Genomic DNA, 18,308 nt, shown 5'->3' with positions numbered 1-18,308 from the left:
AACAAAACAAGAAAAAACCTCCCAGGCAGGGGAAGATGTGGGACAGGCTCTTAAAATCAGTTGTGATGAGATTTTCCTATCAGATCTACCCCTGCTAAAGACTTAGCGCTTAATTTTAAGGAAATTGCATTTTTGAAAATCTTAAAATAAAATCTTAAAATTTGGGAAACCAAAAATCTGACAGAGTATTCCACACTGTAAAGTGGACTCGGGCTTGGAACCCATAGTGTAATTGAGGCCACCTGAGACCAGAGCATGGGAGACTTCAGGAGCCGCCGTGAAGAGCTCTCACGAGCCTCCGTTTCCTCATCTGCAAAATGAGATGAGTAGTTTGGAGTCAAAAATTCTGTGATTTCCCTAGTGCTTTTGTGCCTGACATTCTTTGGCAGAATGAAGTTCCAGAAAAGCTCTTAATCTCAAGGTTATTAAAATATACATTTTAAATATATATTATTTATATATTTAATATGTATAAATTAGAGCCTACTGTAATTTATTTGTGGACTACACAAGAGTTCCTTTTACGCGAGAGTGTCTTACAGCGGATCATTTCTGTATTTCAGTCACCAAATTCTATACGCCACCAATCCAAAATGAGTCCAGTAGAACTAAATTCATTTCTGTCCTAAATACTCTTAGAGGAAGACTTGGTCAGCATTAAGAAACAGTGCACAAGTTCTGTCTCAGAACTTCTGAAATGCCACCATCATTCAGATCCACTAGAAGTGCAAAAGAAAAAGGATTAGCACCTTTCATGGTTCAAGATATGGCATTAAGAATGGAGAACTGGAGAAGAATTGTATCCCTCCTGTCTGACGTTTCACACGGGAGCGTTAGCAAGCTGACTTTGAACCTCTGGCACAAACCATTCCTCACGGATACCCTAAGGGGTGGCTTCGGCTAGTTACAGTGCCTTATTTTGGAGTCAGATTTAGATTCTTCATGCTGCCACATCACTTTGGCCCAATAATCTACCTTCCTGAGCCTGGGTTTTCTCACTGTAAAAATAAGGATAAAGATAATTCCAATATTAGATTTTTTTTTTTTTTGGTGAGAAGTCATTGTATGTAGAAGTGCCTAACAAAATACTTGGTACACAGTAGGCACTCTTACAAATGTATTACTGTTGGCACAAAGTGTGAATGTCTGTAATGCCACTGAATTGTACACTTAAAATTGGATAAAAAGGGTAAGTTTTGTGTTACATATATTTTACCACACATACAAAGAGAATATTACTGGTCCTGGCCATCATCTCTCAATGCCTGAAAGGTACCAGCCACATCTTCAACACTGTGTGACCTGAGGGCAGCTTAACCGAATTGACCTTGAGTCATGGAATGTTACCACACAGGTCTAATCTGACCACCCCACCCCCCGCCCCCCACAAAACTTTGATGCTCCAACCCATGCAGCCTGAGACCACAGTCTTTATACTTGTCCCACTTCTCCAAAGCTTCTCTTCAACTTCCTGAGTTGTTTTAGCAGCAAAAGAGATGGTGGTGAATTTCGACCAGAGCCCTAACTGTCTGATCACACCTACACAATGGTGTCCAATGTTCTCCCCAAGGTGGAGCCCGTGCCTCGGGTGTCCAGGGGACAGAACAAGCTCCACCTTGATGTCGTGTTGCCCTGGTTTCTTTTTCACCACTGGGCAATCTGTGCTTGGTCTATAACTGTCTCAGTGCTCAGCCACAGAAATGCCAGTGCTGTTTGGCTTTAATTTTTACCCAGGAAAAAGACGACTTTTGAGAACCGACACCCATCTTTCCTTTTTTGTTTTTTTGAGAACCGACACCCATCTTTCCTTTTTTGTTTTTAAAGTCCATTTTTGAGGCTTAGGCTCTGGAAGAGAGGGAGTGCTATGATATACTGTTTTGATTTTATTATTTTGGTTTTGGTTACTGATGTTGCTAAAACCATTTGAGTGTATTTTATTCACAGTGAATGTCTATCTTTAAAGATTCTGTTCCAGAAAATGAGTCTGTCTTTGAATTTCCCGATTTCAAATTTCTGTGGGATGTCACGCTAACAGCTTTTTCCTTTTGGAGTCAGGGGGAAGGGGCTGCAGGTGGAGAGGCATCCTGACCTTTCTATCCTGGTGTTGCTGTTGTACAACAATGTCAGCGTATTAATACTTAACGTTAAGTAAAAGGGTAAATTTTGTGTTACATATATTGTACCACACATACAAAGAAAAGTATTGCTGTGTCTGGCCATTGTCTCTTAATGCCTGAAAGGTACCAGCCACATCTTCAACACTGTGTGACCTGAGGGTGGCTTAACCAAATTGATGTAGAGTCCTGGAAGTTAGCACAGGGGACCTGTGGTCTGCTTCTTGTTAAGGAACCATCCCATTTCAGGTGTGGTTTGTCAACAAAAACAATAGGCAGGTGAAGAGCCAGGTGACCCGGCAGTAAGTAGTTTGGAAGAAAGAGCCCTTTGTGGATATGAATTGCATGTGACGCTGTTTTCTTTTGGTTATAGCAAGCGGATGAGACCCTGGACTTTGAGGAACAGATCTTGGAAGCTGCTAAATCCATTGCTGCTGCCACAAGCGCCCTGGTCAAATCGGCCTCGGCAGCCCAGAGGGAGCTGGTGGCCCAAGGAAAGGTGGGTAAAGCCGCTGACCACATGGGGGACACTCAACGTACGGAGAGCCTCTGAGGGCCCAGGAAAAGAGCTACAAGCCTTTGTCCTGTCCAAGGAAACACATGCAATACCTTCCCTCCCTGAATTGCCACTCTCTGTGCTGACCGACTGAAAACTACAGAATTCAGACCAACAGAATAAGAGGTTTGGCTTCTGGGCCTCTCATCTGCTTCTTGTTAAGGAAAGCATCCCATTCCAGGCAGTGATTGGGGCCTGAATGAGACATTTATATTCCCACTGTACATTAGGCTACGTAAAGATGTAAACTGTCATATTTTCCTGGTGGGCCGCTCTAGAAGCACCGCAGTCGGCGGCTTTTATGATACCACTTTCCAGCTCCAAAGGGCTCCGTTTGTTTTCAGGACTGGAGAGCTGAATACTGGCCAACTTTGCAGTTAGCACTTTCCTAAGTCTGCTGGTGAAAGGGCCAGTCGGATTTTAATTCTGCAGTTTCTTCAGCTTTATCTTCAGTCACCCATTTGATCTACTTTAGCATAAAAGTATAGTTGTTTTTCGAGGATTCAAAGGATTATTAGTACATTAGTAATTCTGGATATGGAGCAGTCTTCTGATTTAACATATTCCATGTGCCTTGTGATTTACATACACGTGGAACCATCCTATCCACAGTGGCTTTCAGAGAGCCTCTCAAATGGAGAGGCCCCACAGAAACCTGACGAGTCGTGGGTTTGGGAAATGTGGTCACCATCATTGTCATTCATTTCTGTTTGATATTAAAAGGCTTTTGCTGTCAGCGTACAGATAGGTGGAGGCAAGTTGTGTCTTGACTGGAGAACTCACACTACAGACAGGAAGGTTGTGCCTGACCATAGGCCGTGCATCTTCTTCCAGGAAGTCTTTTGTGAGCTCAGCCACAGCTTAGTCCAGTCTGCATACCTTGAATTCTCGTTTAAACCATTGTGTTGTATGTTAATTCAGTATTGGTCCGTGTCCCTCTCCCCACCTGGCACATAAGCTGTTCTCTCCATCCTTCCCATTGATCCCCTGTAGAGCCAGCATTCTGCCAACCTTGTCCCTCCTGTACTCAGCAAGTTCTTGTTCGCTGGTCAACATGTAAAGACCACAAATGTGTCATTGAACAGAACATCCTATGTCAAAAAAAAAAAATCCTGGTTATTTCAACATTCATAAAGGGCTATGTGTCCAACACATTGCTTAGATACTAGAGAATCCAACTTGGATATGGCAGAGTCCCTAACTGCCCTCCAAGGAACTTGTGTTCAAGCATTTAAAAAGTTGGTGACGGAGGTTCAGCCAGACTTGGGTGAACTATAGGATTATAGGCAGAACCTTGGAGTTTTACCTGACATTCAGCAAGCCCTGATATGGCCCTGTCACTGTTTACACACCCCCAATTTCATATTCAAATTGAGATACTCCTCTCTTACCTCACCAGGCACGTCCCACAAGCTTGAAGGTATTTCCTCCTGTCGCTTCTCCCTCTACCTGTGGACAGAAAATGTTCTGCTTGCTGCCGTGATTTTTAAATAGAAACACAGATCCGTATTTCTTCCAGCCTCTTCTCTCCCACCCCTGACAAAATGGTATTTCCTTAAGACCAGGGTCTGCACTTAATTGTACCAGAGGGAGGTACACCACACTTTTTTAACGTCATCTGCCAGAAACACAGTGTGGTTTTCAGGGTCAGTAATTGGGAGAGATTTAAATTTCCCGTAGACCATGAAAAAAGGAGGCCTAGTGGCTCCCGCATTTGAAATGGAGAAAGCTCAGCAGAGGAGTTAAGTGTAGAAAGACAGCCCCAGGCCATCATTCCTGAGACGTTTCCTAGGAATGCTGTACCTGGAAGCTAAATGGAGCCATTCTTAGCATTTCCCGTTGCCTCTTGGTGGCGAAACCTGCCAGGATGTGCTATGCAATCTTGGCATGGCCTGAGTCCCACATGAGAAAGGTTGCTCCATTCTTAGGCCTGTGCTGTTGGCAGGAGGCATCAAGTGGGCTGCACGTCTGGTTCCTGAGCAGGGTGTGGGGACGAGGGGCTGCGAGCACTGGGGCTGCCTGCCCTCACGGCCAGTTTCTCGACTCTCCTCTCTAGGTGGGCTCCATCCCTGCCAATGCTGCAGACGACGGACAGTGGTCACAGGGGCTGATTTCTGCAGTGAGTTGCCTTCTCCTTCCTCCCAGTTCGCTTTTTGGGTCCCCTGAGGGAGGTTTGGGCCTTGGGTCACTTCTCTATCGACTATCCCCAGGCCCGGATGGTGGCGGCTGCGACCAGCAGTCTCTGTGAGGCGGCCAATGCCTCTGTTCAGGGACACGCCAGTGAGGAGAAGCTCATCTCATCTGCCAAGCAGGTCGCCGCTTCCACGGCTCAGCTGCTGGTGGCCTGCAAGGTGAAGGCCGACCAGGATTCAGAGGCCATGAGGCGGCTACAGGTAATGGTCACTGATGCTGGTGGGAAAATACTCCTGTTGGAGCGGGTAAGTGTCACCAAAGGGGACGAGCCTCACTTCCTTGGCATGCCACACCAGGCCTTCCATCAGCCAGCTCTGTCCAGGTTGCAGCCTCATCTACTGCGTGCGTCCATGCATCCTCCACTGCTGCCCCCACCAAGCTGCCATTCTCCGCGTGTGCCTTCTGGTCTCATGCCCTGGGGCCCTGCTCCTCACCAGCCCAACCCAGCAGACCCCTACTTGTCCTTTGTGACTCATCTTCAAAGTCCGCTGTTCTGGGAAGCCCTCCCTGACTCCCAGTGTCTGGGCAGTTTATCCCTCCTCTGTCCTTTTGAGAGCCCCTAGGCAGACCACTCAGGTTCCCATCACATGTTACCACTGCAGGTCTGTCCGTGAGCAGGTTCTGAGCCTCTTAGATGCAGATACCACACCTTCATCTGTGCCTCTCTCACGTGTTACTAACTCGGTGCCTGCTTCAGAGGAGGCCTTCAGCCAATGTCTGCTACAGAAAGGAGTAAAGGAACTGAGATTATATGAGACTGTGGCTGCTTCCCAGAGCCCAGAGAACATGTTAGGAAGGTAACAGTCAAGTCCTTCCCAAAGCAGATACATTTTCCTGATTGCTTTAATTGTAAAAATATTTTAAACACAATAAAAGAAATGCTTAAATGAAAGAAATGACATGGCCCCCAACATCTTCATATATCAAACGTTATCATTGTTTTCTGTTCATTTTTATCTACATATAAAATAATTTTGTCTAGTTGTAATCATGGCGAGATACATTCTGCTTTCTTTTCACTTAACATTTTGTCATATGTATTTTTTCCTTGAAGATAAGGCTTCATTAACTTCTCTATGCAAAGCTAGCTGGCCCATTTTTCATGAGTTCCATTTTTAATGATTGCATGATATTGCATCAACTGATTATGCCAGAATTTCTCTATACTTTGGACATTTTGTTTCCAATTTTCAAGTTTTTTTATTATGTGTTAAAATGCAGCTCGTCTGTATTGCTAAAAGTATGTTTACATCAGTCATGAAGCAAATCATAAATGGCAGAAATGTTTGAATAGTTCTACCAAAGCTCAGAACTCTTGTTTCATTGTGAAAGGCCTAAAGTGCGTTTCTGTTGTTTGGGACTCTTGAGTTCCTCTCTGACCCACCTCCCTCACCTTTATTCGATACCTGGGATAAACCCAGGGAAAAATTGAGGAGCTGTGTGTTTGTGAATACGTGAAAAATTGAGGAGCTGTGTGTTTGTGAATATGTGATTTCTGGGTCTGGGGGACGTTTGTGAGGAAAACATCCTGAGTTAAGAGAGACCTGGTTCAAGTCCTGCTTCTGCCGTTTATTAGGTGCATAATCTTATATAAATCACTCAAAACTTTTCAGGGGCTTCATCTGTAAAATGGGGACAGAGCCATCCACACTGACTCTTGTGAGGGTCAAAATAGGAGAATGGATATGACAGTGCTTTGTTAGGTCCTAAGGATTTACACAGATCGAATGCAGCATCACTCTTGTTCCCATCATTACCGATTTAACTGGATGCTGCAATGTTGTGTTTGAGCCCCTTATAAATGACTCAGGAGTACCCTGGGGCTAGATGGACCTACGTGCAGATCCCAGCTGTATAACTTGCTAGCTACAAAATCTTAGGTTTCTTAACCTCGGTTTCACATCAGAAAAGCAGGCTAAAGATTTCTGACCCGATAAACCCTTTGGTGAACACGGATATAGTGATTACTTGTCAAATATTAATTGGTTCCCTTGCCATCCTGTGCAAGCCCTCATAGTTTGCACTGGGCACTTTAGTTCACAGACCAGGTTGGGCAGTTAACTTTGAATGAGAAGGACTCTCAACTTTCTGATGGCAAACCCTCAAGCACAAACCTTCAACCCTGAGGGGGCGCTGGACAAGAAATACGGGAGGTTTAATGAAGCCTTAACCACTTTTAGAAGAAAATTCCAAACCTCAGCTGGCATGTCCCTGGGGACATGCTTCATGAGCATTAAAAATAAGCCAATACAGGCAACAGCCCTTAAGGAAGATCTAAGGAAGACTGAAAAGCTCTTCTTTACCTGTCTCTAGCAATCGCTCCATCTTAGAGCCTGTGGTGCAAAGCCCAGCTGAGACCCAAAAAGTACGTGCAAAAGGCCATAGTTACTGTGAGGCTCCCAGCCCTTCCACACAGGGGTAGCCCTTCATTCCCTCAAAGCCTTCAGTGAGCACCCACTGTGGACAGCCACAGTGCCGCCGCTGGGGATGCAGGGATTCCAGTCACCGTCCCTGCCTTCAAGTTGCTGACTGTCCAGGAGGGGACAGCCAGCCACAAGCATGGTAAAGGCTGCAGTGAGGCCGGCACAGCACACTCCAGGCACACAGAGGGAAAGGGCGTGGGTAGAGCTCAGGGAGCCAGGCGAAAGTGATACTCCAGGCACACAGAGGGAGAGGGCGTGGGTAGAGCTCAGGGAGCCAGGCGAAAGTGATGTCTGCGCCAAGTCCTCAAGTATGTGCTAAATCAGATGGAGGCTGGGGAGGTGGTTTTCCAGACCAAGGAGGCAGAATTCAGGCTTGCCTCTGTTAACACACATATCACATTGCTGGGATCATTTATTAAATATTTACATAATTGTAATTCCCCTCAAAAATGAGTGTTCCTCGAGAGCCAGGCACTTTGTCTCATTCATCTGTGAGTGACCAGGGAGGTTCCAGTGTTGGCAGAAGCCATGGATGGATGCACTGACAGATGGGTACTCACTGGCTGGAGAACTTCATGTTGTAATTGGATAATCAGTTGACTCACAGTCTCACAGACTGTACCTTCATGTCTGTTCTTGCCAGGCCCAAATGGCTGTTTCTAATGATATCATGTATGTTTTGTTCACTCTCCAGGCGGCAGGAAATGCTGTGAAAAGAGCCTCAGACAATCTTGTCCGTGCAGCCCAGAAGGCAGCATTTGGCAAAGCTGATGATGACGATGTTGTAGTGAAAACCAAGTTTGTGGGGGGCATTGCTCAGGTTTGTAATTAAATCAAGAATAGTGTTTACTTCCCGAGGTCGGTGTCAGGTTATAACAGAGAGACAAAAGAACAGTGACTTCAAGATGAAAGTTTATTTCTTCCTCATGTACCAGAGATGGTGTGGTGTTTCCTTCGTGTCTGAGAGCCACGTCCATCTGCCTTGCTATTTCACCATCCCTGAGATGTTACCTTTGGCCATGTGGTCCACATTGGCTCAGTAGCTCCCTCAGCTTTCCATCTGGCAAGGAGGGGAGGCCATGACCCTAAGCTGCAGGCATTACTTCCTGTCACATATGTTGGTCAGCTCTCTGCACGGGAGGCTGGGCAATGTAGTATTCTTTTTTGAGTAGCATTTGCCTAGATAAAAATCAAGGATTCTGTTGTAGAAAAGAAAAACAAAAATGGAGGACGGCGGTATTATTTAAATAAAATACATTTGAAGCTACTGCCCACTCCAGACATTGGGCTCCACAGAGAGAGAGTGCTTTCCCTCTCTCAGAACTGTTATAAGAGCAGTTAGAATTCTGACTTAGGCAGGATGACATTCTCATGCATAGGAGTGAGGAGAAAGCTCTAGGAAGTCAGGCTTGCACTTTTTGATGTGTGTCCATCTCATAAATCCATTTTAGGGGACTGTTTTATTTGTCCGCACCAGGAGCACTGAAGTTACTCACGCCCCATGCCTGCCTTAGCTCTTCCTGAAGCACGCCCTGTGTTTGGCTATGCGCTGCATGTATTTTTACCAGAATGTGTTTCTCATGAGAAGGTTCACAGCAAAGGGGCTCTGATCAAATAAGGCTGGAGAATCCTGCATTCAATAACCCCGCCCTCGTAATGATAGTCATTGCCTAGGAAAGGCTCTGGAAAGCCAGGAAAGGAACTGACTTTGCTTTTTTTGAACACAACTTTCCCTTTTCACACGATACCTATTAGCAAATCTTCCTCAGATCACACCTTAAAAGCATGAAATAAGCATTTGAGGGCCATCTGGTGGTTCAGGGTTCCGCTTTAGCTTTGCCCATACCTGGACCAGGTCCTCCTCCACTGGCTGGGTGACTCCAGGACCTACATCGCTCAGCTTCAGATTTCTTCTTGGAAAAACAAGACTTTCAACCGGGCGTGCTTCACAGAGCAGCCACGTCAGTGAAGAGTGTTTGCACCAGAGCCTGGTACATAGTAAGGCTGTAGGAGATGTTTGCTGTTAAATCACCGGGCAGAACCACCGTGTTTTCATGGCTCAGCGGGGTCGTTAGTCTCAAAACCCAAACAGTGACAGAGGCTGGTCTCCAGAGCCAAGACCGTTCCTGATGTGCTGCAGTGCCCCCACGGTCACGGGAGCCGTGGAGCTCACATGAGCAGTGGGGTGGGGGGAGGGTTTTCTAGAAAGCGTTAGGTCCATCCAGCTTGTTGCTTTCTTTCTAGATCATTGCTGCCCAGGAAGAAATGCTAAAGAAAGAGCGAGAACTGGAAGAAGCAAGGAAAAAACTGGCCCAAATCCGCCAGCAGCAATATAAGTTTTTACCCACCGAGCTGAGGGAAGATGAGGGCTAAGGTGCAAGCCCAGATGGCGAGCCCCAGGGGATGGCCCTGGCTGAACTGGACAGTGTTCCTGAGAGGCTGGGCACTTACCTGGAAACTGCCCACCTCCCCCCGGGGTGAGCCTGGAACCCTGCGTGCTTGTTCTCACATCTCTGTCCCGTCGGCACCGGCTGCATGATCGTGGTGTCACACGGTACAATGTCCTACCCACAGCTCCTCTGCCGCCTCCCCTCCTGCCTCACTGTGTCTCCGGAGAGAGGGGTGCACGTTTCGTGGACTATTACCAACAAAGAAAAGTCAGTATTATGTCGTTCTCAGACACGTTTGCTTTTGTTGGTCCTTCTCTTAGGCCTGCTCCTGGACCTCTTTGTGATATCGTAATAGGGAAAAAATCATTGATGTCATAGAATATTCTTCTTCCTCTCAGGAGAAGACAGAAGCTGGAGTTGGACATGGTTCATAAAAGCCAGAAACAAACCCGTGTGGACTCCAGGAGGGTGACTCAGGTCCTCCTTCCATGTCTTGAGCACTGGCTCACCCAGGGGGTGAAAAATTCCCGCTCCTGTTTGCACGCTTTCTTGCCTCCGTGTGTAAGCTCCTTGTACAACCTAGACCCATCTTGTATTTTGTGGCCCAGAAAACTGAACAATTATTTTTTTCCTCCATAGTCCAAAGGGCAGAGTTGTGGGAGGCCGTCAGGGCTTGGTGAGCAGGGGCTGTAATAAAATCTGTGGGCTCCTTACTCTGCAGAGGCTGTTTGAGTTCATACAGAGTCATCCACACAAACCCACGGCTCCCATTTGACAGTCAGTGGAACGCTCGTCTCCTGAGTGTCCAGGGTGGGGATTCTGCTGGAATAAAGAGCTTCCTCAGTGACTCATCTTTAGGTCCCACGCTGGTTTCTATGCCTTCAGAATGGTCACAAGCCCGGATTGGAAAGCATCTGCTTACAAACCTGTCACCTGCCCTCCCACCCAAGACGCCTTTTTTTCTGTCTTGATATCTAGAAAATCTAAATGCATCCTAAAATCAATGTGAACTTTTAACAAGATAGTTTTACTTATTATCACATAAGTGAAGACATAAGATTTTTTCAGAGTTCATTTTCTGGATGTCACACTTCCACAATTTTGTATTTTTCCCCTCTTTCCTTTCCCCGTTTCTTTTCAGAGCCCTCCCACGGGAAGGGCACTGGAAGACCTTGAATTTACCCTTAATCTGTGCCTTTAGCCAAGGCAGTGCATGGAAGATGAATGACTTGACAGAGTCTAATGCCAGGGAGCAAGAGTGTTTGAAAGAATTCACAGTGGGGAAGGTAAAAGTTAACGGAAGTACATGAGTTAAAGGCACTCACCCTCTGCCTCTCTCTCTGCTGTGCTGTTGCGTCTCAGACCCCATCCACACTGTAGTTTCAAAGTTCCACCGACGGGGGAAAGTGGGTGCTTTGGTCCTTCACAGATGTCACCTTTCGACCTTGCCTCATGATCTTGTTTCACCAGATTCTAGCCCATGTCATGGTTTTAAAACATACAAACTTCTGACAGCTTCCCGTCAGTTACTTGTAAGTGCTTGCATGTATTAGAATTTTTTTTTCAGACCAGTGAAGTTAGAGAAAAGACACTGTAAAGGAAAAGCAAGTGAGAGAGTGTGTAGGACACTGACAGTATGTGGGCACCAGTTCTGAGGACGAGGGGAGCTGCTAGAGCCCTAGCCTCCTGGGGAAAAGCTGGCACACCCTTGGCTCACCCTCTTTAAGTGGAGCTGATCCAACACCTCATGCCTGCCCTGGCTGGACACGGAGAGGAGGGGCACACGTGCTTCCAGAGACACTCAGAAGTCAGACCCCAATGCTCAGAGTCACCATGTGTTAATGGCCTCCTGTAACAGGACTCTGGGGAGCCCCTCTGTGGCCCAGCCCACCCCACCCTCTGCTCTTCTATGCTATGCCCAGGGCAGCTGCCCTCTTCCGCCTGTCCCCCGTCACATCCTGGAACCCCAGGACCGAGGCAGGGGCAGGCAGTGAGTTCTTCCACCCTGCCTCAGAGTCGTTTAAAACCTAGAAAGTTTATTTTTGTAGGAGCTATATAAATACTCACCTTTCTGGAGTCGTCCAGTGCTGGGAGCTTTGGGGAGTTTGGTTCTCAGTTATCACCTGGTGTGGTCCCAGTTTCTCATCTGTCCTTTCCTCATCCACCCTGCTTATGTGTATGTGAATGGCCCCATGGCCGGCATGGTGGTTTCTCATTTCATAAGATGGTTGAAGGGCCATGCCTGGTCTGGGTGTTATTTAATAGGCATTACCTCAGTGTCCTCAGATGGCACTGAGGGGGTCTTCTGGTTCTTCAAAGGAAAATAAATAACACAGGCATGAGTTCATTTGGGAGTGTGATCTTCCAGAGCATCTAGTAAGAGAGTGGTGTCAGAGTAAAGATGGTCCCGGGTCTGGAGCATAGAAATGTGTCTCTGTGAAGAGGGAGCAGGTGTGTGGATGTGTTTCTTCTCACACCCCTCTGCTCCTTGAGGGCTTTTTGAATCCTTGGGCTGATTTTTTTGTGCCAGAAATTGCTGTTCCTGATGGCCAAAAGGGGAACCTGAAGTGGATTTCAGAACTGCCCAGTGAGTTGAAAATTTGGATTTTACTTGGTTCTGCCTTTCAGAAGTCTTTAGATAGGGAAGCTAAGGTCATGTTTGGTTAAATGAACAGCCCTTGTTTAACCAGCTGTGTCCAGCCAGCTGTGGCCCTGGCCGTCTGTGCAGGCAGGTTCCTCAATTCCTGGTTGGCCCTGCAGTCGGTCATCGCAGTCCCTCCAGGTCGGCTGCAGAGGCAGCTGCCCAGCCTGCAATCTGTGCATGGGCCTTAAGAAGTGGGCTGCTGGCAGGGCCCATGGCTCAAGCCTGTAATCCCAGCACTTTGGGAGGCCGAGACGGGCAGATCACGAGGTCAGGAGATCGAGACCATCCTGGCTAACACGGTGAAACCCCGTCTCTACTAAAAAATACAAAAAATTAGCCGGGCGAGGTGGTGGGCACCTGTAGTCCCAGCTACTCGGGAGGCTGAGGCAGGAGAATGGCGTAAACCCGGGAGGCGGAGCTTGCAGTGAGCTGAGATCCGGCCACTGCACTCCAACCTGGGCGACAGAGCGAGACTCCACCTCAAAAAAAAAAAAAGAAGTGAGCTGCCTATAGCCTCATGGCATATGCTTTTATCAGGAAAAACCCTTTGAGCTTCTCCTGGGTCTCACCTGCTTGCTTTCCGGCTGTCTTAGTCAGTACGTTCACAGGCAACTAAAGCCTGTTCCTAATTTATCAAAAAATTATTACCAAAATTCACCATAGCCTGACAGTAAACCCCACCTCCAAAGTGATGCCAAGGCCAACACCTCATGAAGCAGCCAGACACAGGTCAGAAGCGGTGAGCAAGCCATGGGCTCTGCTCCTGGGGAGCTCGCAGGCTGCTCGCTGAGGAGCCTTGGTTTCCTCCCTGGCAGGTAGTCCCCAGAATCTCCTCTCCCAGCTTTCAGGTTCTGGGCTCTGGAAAGGCTTCTGGGATTCTGGCCTTAAGACCCCAGCACAGACTATCTGCATGTTCCATTCTCAGATTCCTGGAGGAAAGGTACCCTCTGTTGACCGAGGGGCTGGCTGCTTCTGAGACTTACCAAACCCAAAAAATTTGGAGACGTTCACCTCAGGCTAAAAGGCAATGGTCCCCAGAGCTCAGAAAGCAAAAGACCTTGACAACTGTGCTAGTAGTGGCTCTGGTCCTCTCTCTCCACAGCACTGGCCTCTGCCGGGGGAGGCATCTTTCCCAAAGGTATCCCCAAGTACCATGTTGAAAATGTCCTCAGTTTGTTGCTCCATCTTTCTGAGCCTGTGCTTGGTATGTTACGTTTATGGTCATTACGGATGAGTGTGTGCAGAGCTTCGGTTTTTTTTTTTTTTTTTTTAAAGCTACAAAGAAGAACTATTTCTTCTCAATAAACAAGGTTTGGATTTGGCCTCTTCCTCTGAGCCCACCTCCCAGCCCTCCAGGGAGCATCAATGTACCTGAGTCACTTTGTCTGCATCTCTTCATCCCACAAAACACGAGGCTGGGTCTCATTCAGCTGCCTCTCACCAGCCTTCAAGATCCAGAAGAAAACAGGAACGTTCAGCTCTGCCCTGTGTCCTAGGTCTAATCACATACATTAATTTATCTAACCACATAAGTTATTTTTTTTATTTGCCAGAAATAAACCTTTAAAGGAACAAACCTGTGTGGAGGACTCATGGGAACGGGAGGAAGGTGGACAAGAAGGGGGAGGAAAGCGTCTTTATCGTGAGAGTAGACATCCACCTTGAGGACTAGCTCCACAGTTACCAGAGGTATGTCAGGAGAGAGAACACGCACGTGTGTGTGAGTGAGTGACAGACGCGAAGCCACAGGGTGCCAGTGAATTTCATATAGCTTTGCTGACACAAGAGTTAACTTGGAGAAATTCCAGGAGCAGGCGTCCTGGACAAGTAGCTTGGGGACTTTTTGGCTTTACATACCACCTCTGTCAGAAGACTGCCCAGTTAAATACAGAAGTGCATATGGGATCATCCCCAAACTTGACCCAGGCCCTGACACAGGAAGGTTAGGTTCACTTCTGACAGCTGAGGCCACAACTGCAATCCCCAGAGACTGCCAGGCCCTCCTTCCTGTTTGGGAGTGGGAACTGTCGGGCCAGAAATCCCTGTTGGTGGGGGGCAGCCAGAGTTAGAAAAATGTGAGGCATTTCTAATCTGCAAGAGGGGGTGTCAAAGTATCACCGTAGCAACGAAGAGAGTCACTGGTGTGTCTAACAAACAATAAGATAGATTTTTTTTCATCCTTAAAAGGATGATTTAGGATCTCTAAGCCAGTTGATAATGAAGGTTTTTATATCTTTGACTTAACAAGACCAACAAAAATGAGGTTGGGGCTGACCATACCCACAACGAAGGTGGGAAGCCTGAGCCAACCGGAGAGGGGTAAGAGGACTCAGTGAGTCTCCTGTGTGTCAGATCGGTGCTGCTGGACACCTGGAGCCCCGCCCTCGGCAGCCGTGGGGAAGGTGGTGTGAGCATTTTGCAGAACGGCAAACCCAGACTCATGCAGAAGTGGTCACGTCTGTAGGAATTCAGATCCTCTGCACACGCAGCTCAGTCAGGCTGCCCGATCAACTCAGACCTTAACTTAGACGTGCCCCGGCCCCTGCTGTGTGTAGGATGCTGGGGATCCGAGCCTACTTCCTGGAGGAGGTCACGGTCCAGGGAGGGCCAACAGTGACCCATGGCCGTGGGAGTAAAGGGCAGAGCCCTGAAGCTGGGAAGGATTTCCAAGAGGAGGGCATTTGGCCTGACTCCTAATGAATAGGAGTTTCCCAGAGAAGGGACGGGGTGGCACTCCAGGCTGCAGGAACCGCACTTACGTAGGCCTGGGTTTCTGAAGAGGCAGTTGCTTAAGGAGGTGAACGATTCAGTGAGGCCGGAGAGGAGGGCAGCCAGGAGCACACCGTGAGGGGCCTTGTGTCAGGGAGGGCACTTCCGGTCCACTTAGCGGGTGAATCACTGCAGGAGATCAGGAGAGAGATTCTGTCCAGGGAAAATGCATGATGGAAGCAGGAGATGCACTAACAAAGGTCAGCAACTGGAGAATGAATTCGGTTCCAAGGTAAAAAATTCAGAGCAAGGTGAGCTGGGCCACAGAGCTGCCCAGTGGGAGATGCTGTAGTGGGAGGGGCTGCTGCCAGAGGTAGGATGGGGGAGCGGTGTTCCATCTCTAAATTAGCTTACACCTGCCATGTGCAAGACTTTCACCGTTATCACCTTTATTTAATGCTCACAACTATACCCAGTACAATGCATGGGTGCTCTTATCTCCATTTTATAGACAGCAAGGCTGAGGCACAGAGAGGTTAGGTAACTTGCCCAAGGCCACACAGCTAGCAGAACTGGGATCTCCCAACCACTATGTTAAGATCACCCAGCTGGTGAGTGGCAAAGCAAGGATTGAAATTCCAGTTTGTTTTCAATGCTTTTTTTTTTTTTTTTTTTTAAACCAACAGCCTAGGGAGAACCTCAGTCTGAGCCTGGCCAGTGGGAAATTAAGCATGCAGACACGGGGAGAGGGAGACGGAGCTGCGGACAGAGGGAACTGTATGCATATGGCAGAGCCCGGGATGTGCTGGGGGCTCCTGGGCAAGCAGGGACAGTGAGCATAGGGGCTGGTGAGGGCTGCGGGAGAGGCCAAGTCTGCACGTGTCTGTGGTGGGGGGAAAGAGGACATCCTGAGGCTCACTGAGTGAGCCCGTGCTACCGAGCTTGTTCTGTAACCTGCAGTCACAGAGAGCCTTGCTTTACCTTATTCCCACTGAGTGTCTCCAAAACCCTGCTCTACCCTGGGTTTAAAACCACAGTGTTCACAGGTAGCTGTATGGTTCAGAGATACTCCACCAGGCATTTTTATGTGAACACCCTCCGCCCCAAGCAGAGCATAATTGCAGGAGTTTTGCTGCCTGAACTCCCCAAGGTGAGAAACCGCAGCCCAGACCTTCTGTGGCCAGGCTGACCTGGGGATGGTGGGTGGAAAAGCCTGCCCATGTGGGCTGGCACCTAGGAGGCGCAGTAACAGCCTGAGCTCTTGCGGCCATATTCAGAGTCTCCTGCCTATTTGGGCCTCTCTCAGGATAATCTGCAGCTTATTTTCAGAAAGAGAAGTTTAATTCCCTTAAGCTCACAACTGAATGTTGGAGAAATGCTTTCTGGATTCATCAGAAGGCTGACCGTGTTCCACATGGGGTCCAAGTCTTGGGGTAGCCCAGGATGAGAAGGGGCCCAGAGGGAGGCAGGCCCTCAGTCCCATGCACCCAGCACCCTGGTGTTACAGAGGCATTTGGGAAAGCGGGAAGGGAGAGGGGCTTAGAGCCTCCAGGGGAGAGACAGGCTCCCTGACTCTATGGGCATGAGAAGAGATGGAAGGAGAAGGCAAGGCACAGTCTTTCCCTCCAAAGATCTCAGACCACCCTGGAGAAGCCAGTCTCCTGCAAGGAGAAATGAGAGCAATGCCAAGTTATCCAGTGTGGTGGGAGGCCGGCAGGACTCCAGCCTCAGGGAGGGTCCTTGGGAGGGTAGGACTGAGGAGGAGGTGGACTGGAGTAGATCCTCAAAGGAAGGGAAGCAGCCTGTGCTACTGAATAGAGCAGAGAGAACATTTAGGGTGTAGGCATGCAGGCAGGAAGGAGGGATGCGGGGAGAGGACCATGTAAGGTCTAAACCTGGAGGGACAGGTAGGGACGGAGGCTGTCTGGCAGGGCCTGCACTCCTTGGAATCAGGGCTCCATTCCAAAGGAAGGAAGGGCCAGGGAAGCAGCAGAAGACACAACAAACCCTTAAGGCTGGCTGCCACTCTGCCTCAGTGCCACATTCTCCACGCCTGCAAGCTCATCATCAGCTCACCTGATGGATCAGGGCATTTTGCTTGGCTACCAGCAAGCCACAAACAGCCCTGTTCTCTGGTTTGCATCCTAGAGGCACCCATGTTTGCTGACTCGATGGATCCTGACAGAGCCGTTTGGCAATCACGGAGCTTCCTGGGTTGCGTGGAGGAAAGCCCTCTGCACCCAAGTTTGTGGTCTTTGCTGTTCTGCATCTCAGGTGGTTCTGACCACAGGGGGCAGTGTGGTTCCATGGGACACCGATAGATCAGGTAGTCCTGTTTTCCTGGAGAGAAAAGGGTGGCATTTCATGGGTAAATAAGTATCAGAAATCAGGCTATGAAAGGTAAACAGGTTAATAATTTAATAAGTCTCTATGAGACTTCTTAGAGCCTTTAAGATACTAATATGCACTGGATATCTCCAAAAGGAGCCTGTAATATGTGGGGTTGCCCCAATTTGGAGGCCCTTGGAGCAGTTTTTAATTTCAGTGTATTTTGAGGGACAGATATTCCAAAGATCACACCTTGGGAAACACTGCTCCCAAATCCTATTGCAATTACTGTCTCTCCTCCCCTCTTAGCATGTCACATACCCCGTCTACTGTTACTAAGTAGTATTTTGCCTGTGCAGCAACCTCATCTAGGTCTCAAGCAGGGATCTCATGCAACCTCCCTAGCACCCAAAACCAAGCCTTGGACATGTGAGGTATTTAATAAAGATTGACTGCCTGGGAGGAAACTTCAGACCATGCAGTTTGTAACTCGTGTTTGTGACCTGCTTGGTGTCAGCTGCTTTGGACTCTGGCTGTTTTGTACTTGAACAGACTTAAAAAGCCTGTTCCCAAACAGCTACCACCCACCACAGCTGGCTTCTTCCTCCTCCCCACCTCCCTGTGGCCTTGCCATGCCACAGGGCAACATTATTGCCTCAGACTAAAATAGTTTCTCTGAAAATCGCTTTCCTAGGGTTTCCTTCCTAAAACAGCTGCAAGGAAACACAACTTGATCCTAAATATCCTGCCACCTCCTGGTAACCCTCTCCGTTGTCCAGCAAAATCCAGAAGACAGGCTCCAGCTCAAAAGTTGTTTGTTTTTTGAGACAGAGTCTTGCTCTCTTGCCCAGGCTGGAGTGTAGTGGTGCGATCCTGGCTCACTGCAACCTCTGCCTTCCAGGTTCAAGCAATTCTCCTGCCTCAGCCTCCAGAGTTGCTGGGATTACAGGC

At 48.3% G+C, this 18,308-nt stretch overlaps 1 protein-coding gene and 1 long non-coding RNA gene across 2 annotated transcripts in view; one reads left to right on the top strand and one right to left on the bottom strand.

Annotated features, from left to right (window-relative positions):
• The window catches only part of TLN2 (talin 2), a 284,115-nt gene extending 273,400 nt beyond the window's left edge, over nt 1-10,715 (top strand). The window contains exons 55-59 of the mRNA XM_011940468.1: nt 2,488-2,613; nt 4,727-4,789; nt 4,881-5,063; nt 7,981-8,106; nt 9,531-10,715. Coding sequence (XP_011795858.1) covers nt 2,488-2,613; nt 4,727-4,789; nt 4,881-5,063; nt 7,981-8,106; nt 9,531-9,659 — 627 coding nt within the window. The 3' untranslated portion in view covers nt 9,660-10,715. The remainder of the gene's footprint in view (nt 1-2,487; nt 2,614-4,726; nt 4,790-4,880; nt 5,064-7,980; nt 8,107-9,530) is intronic.
• LOC105510583 lies at nt 1,050-4,390 on the bottom strand. The gene is made up of 3 exons (XR_001001577.1): nt 4,062-4,390; nt 1,797-3,761; nt 1,050-1,766 (listed from the first exon to the last, which is right to left on the bottom strand). It is a non-coding gene; the product is annotated as an uncharacterized LOC105510583 (long non-coding RNA).
• Nucleotides 10,716-18,308: the final 7,593 nt, after the last annotated feature.

This window comes from Colobus angolensis, unplaced genomic scaffold, assembly GCF_000951035.1.
Source record: "Colobus angolensis palliatus isolate OR3802 unplaced genomic scaffold, Cang.pa_1.0 Scaffold19, whole genome shotgun sequence".
In the NCBI taxonomy this organism is placed as follows: domain Eukaryota; kingdom Metazoa; phylum Chordata; class Mammalia; order Primates; family Cercopithecidae; genus Colobus; species Colobus angolensis.
The sequence above is the reverse complement of the archived record's forward strand: the minus strand, read 5'-3'. Positions and strand labels throughout refer to the sequence as shown.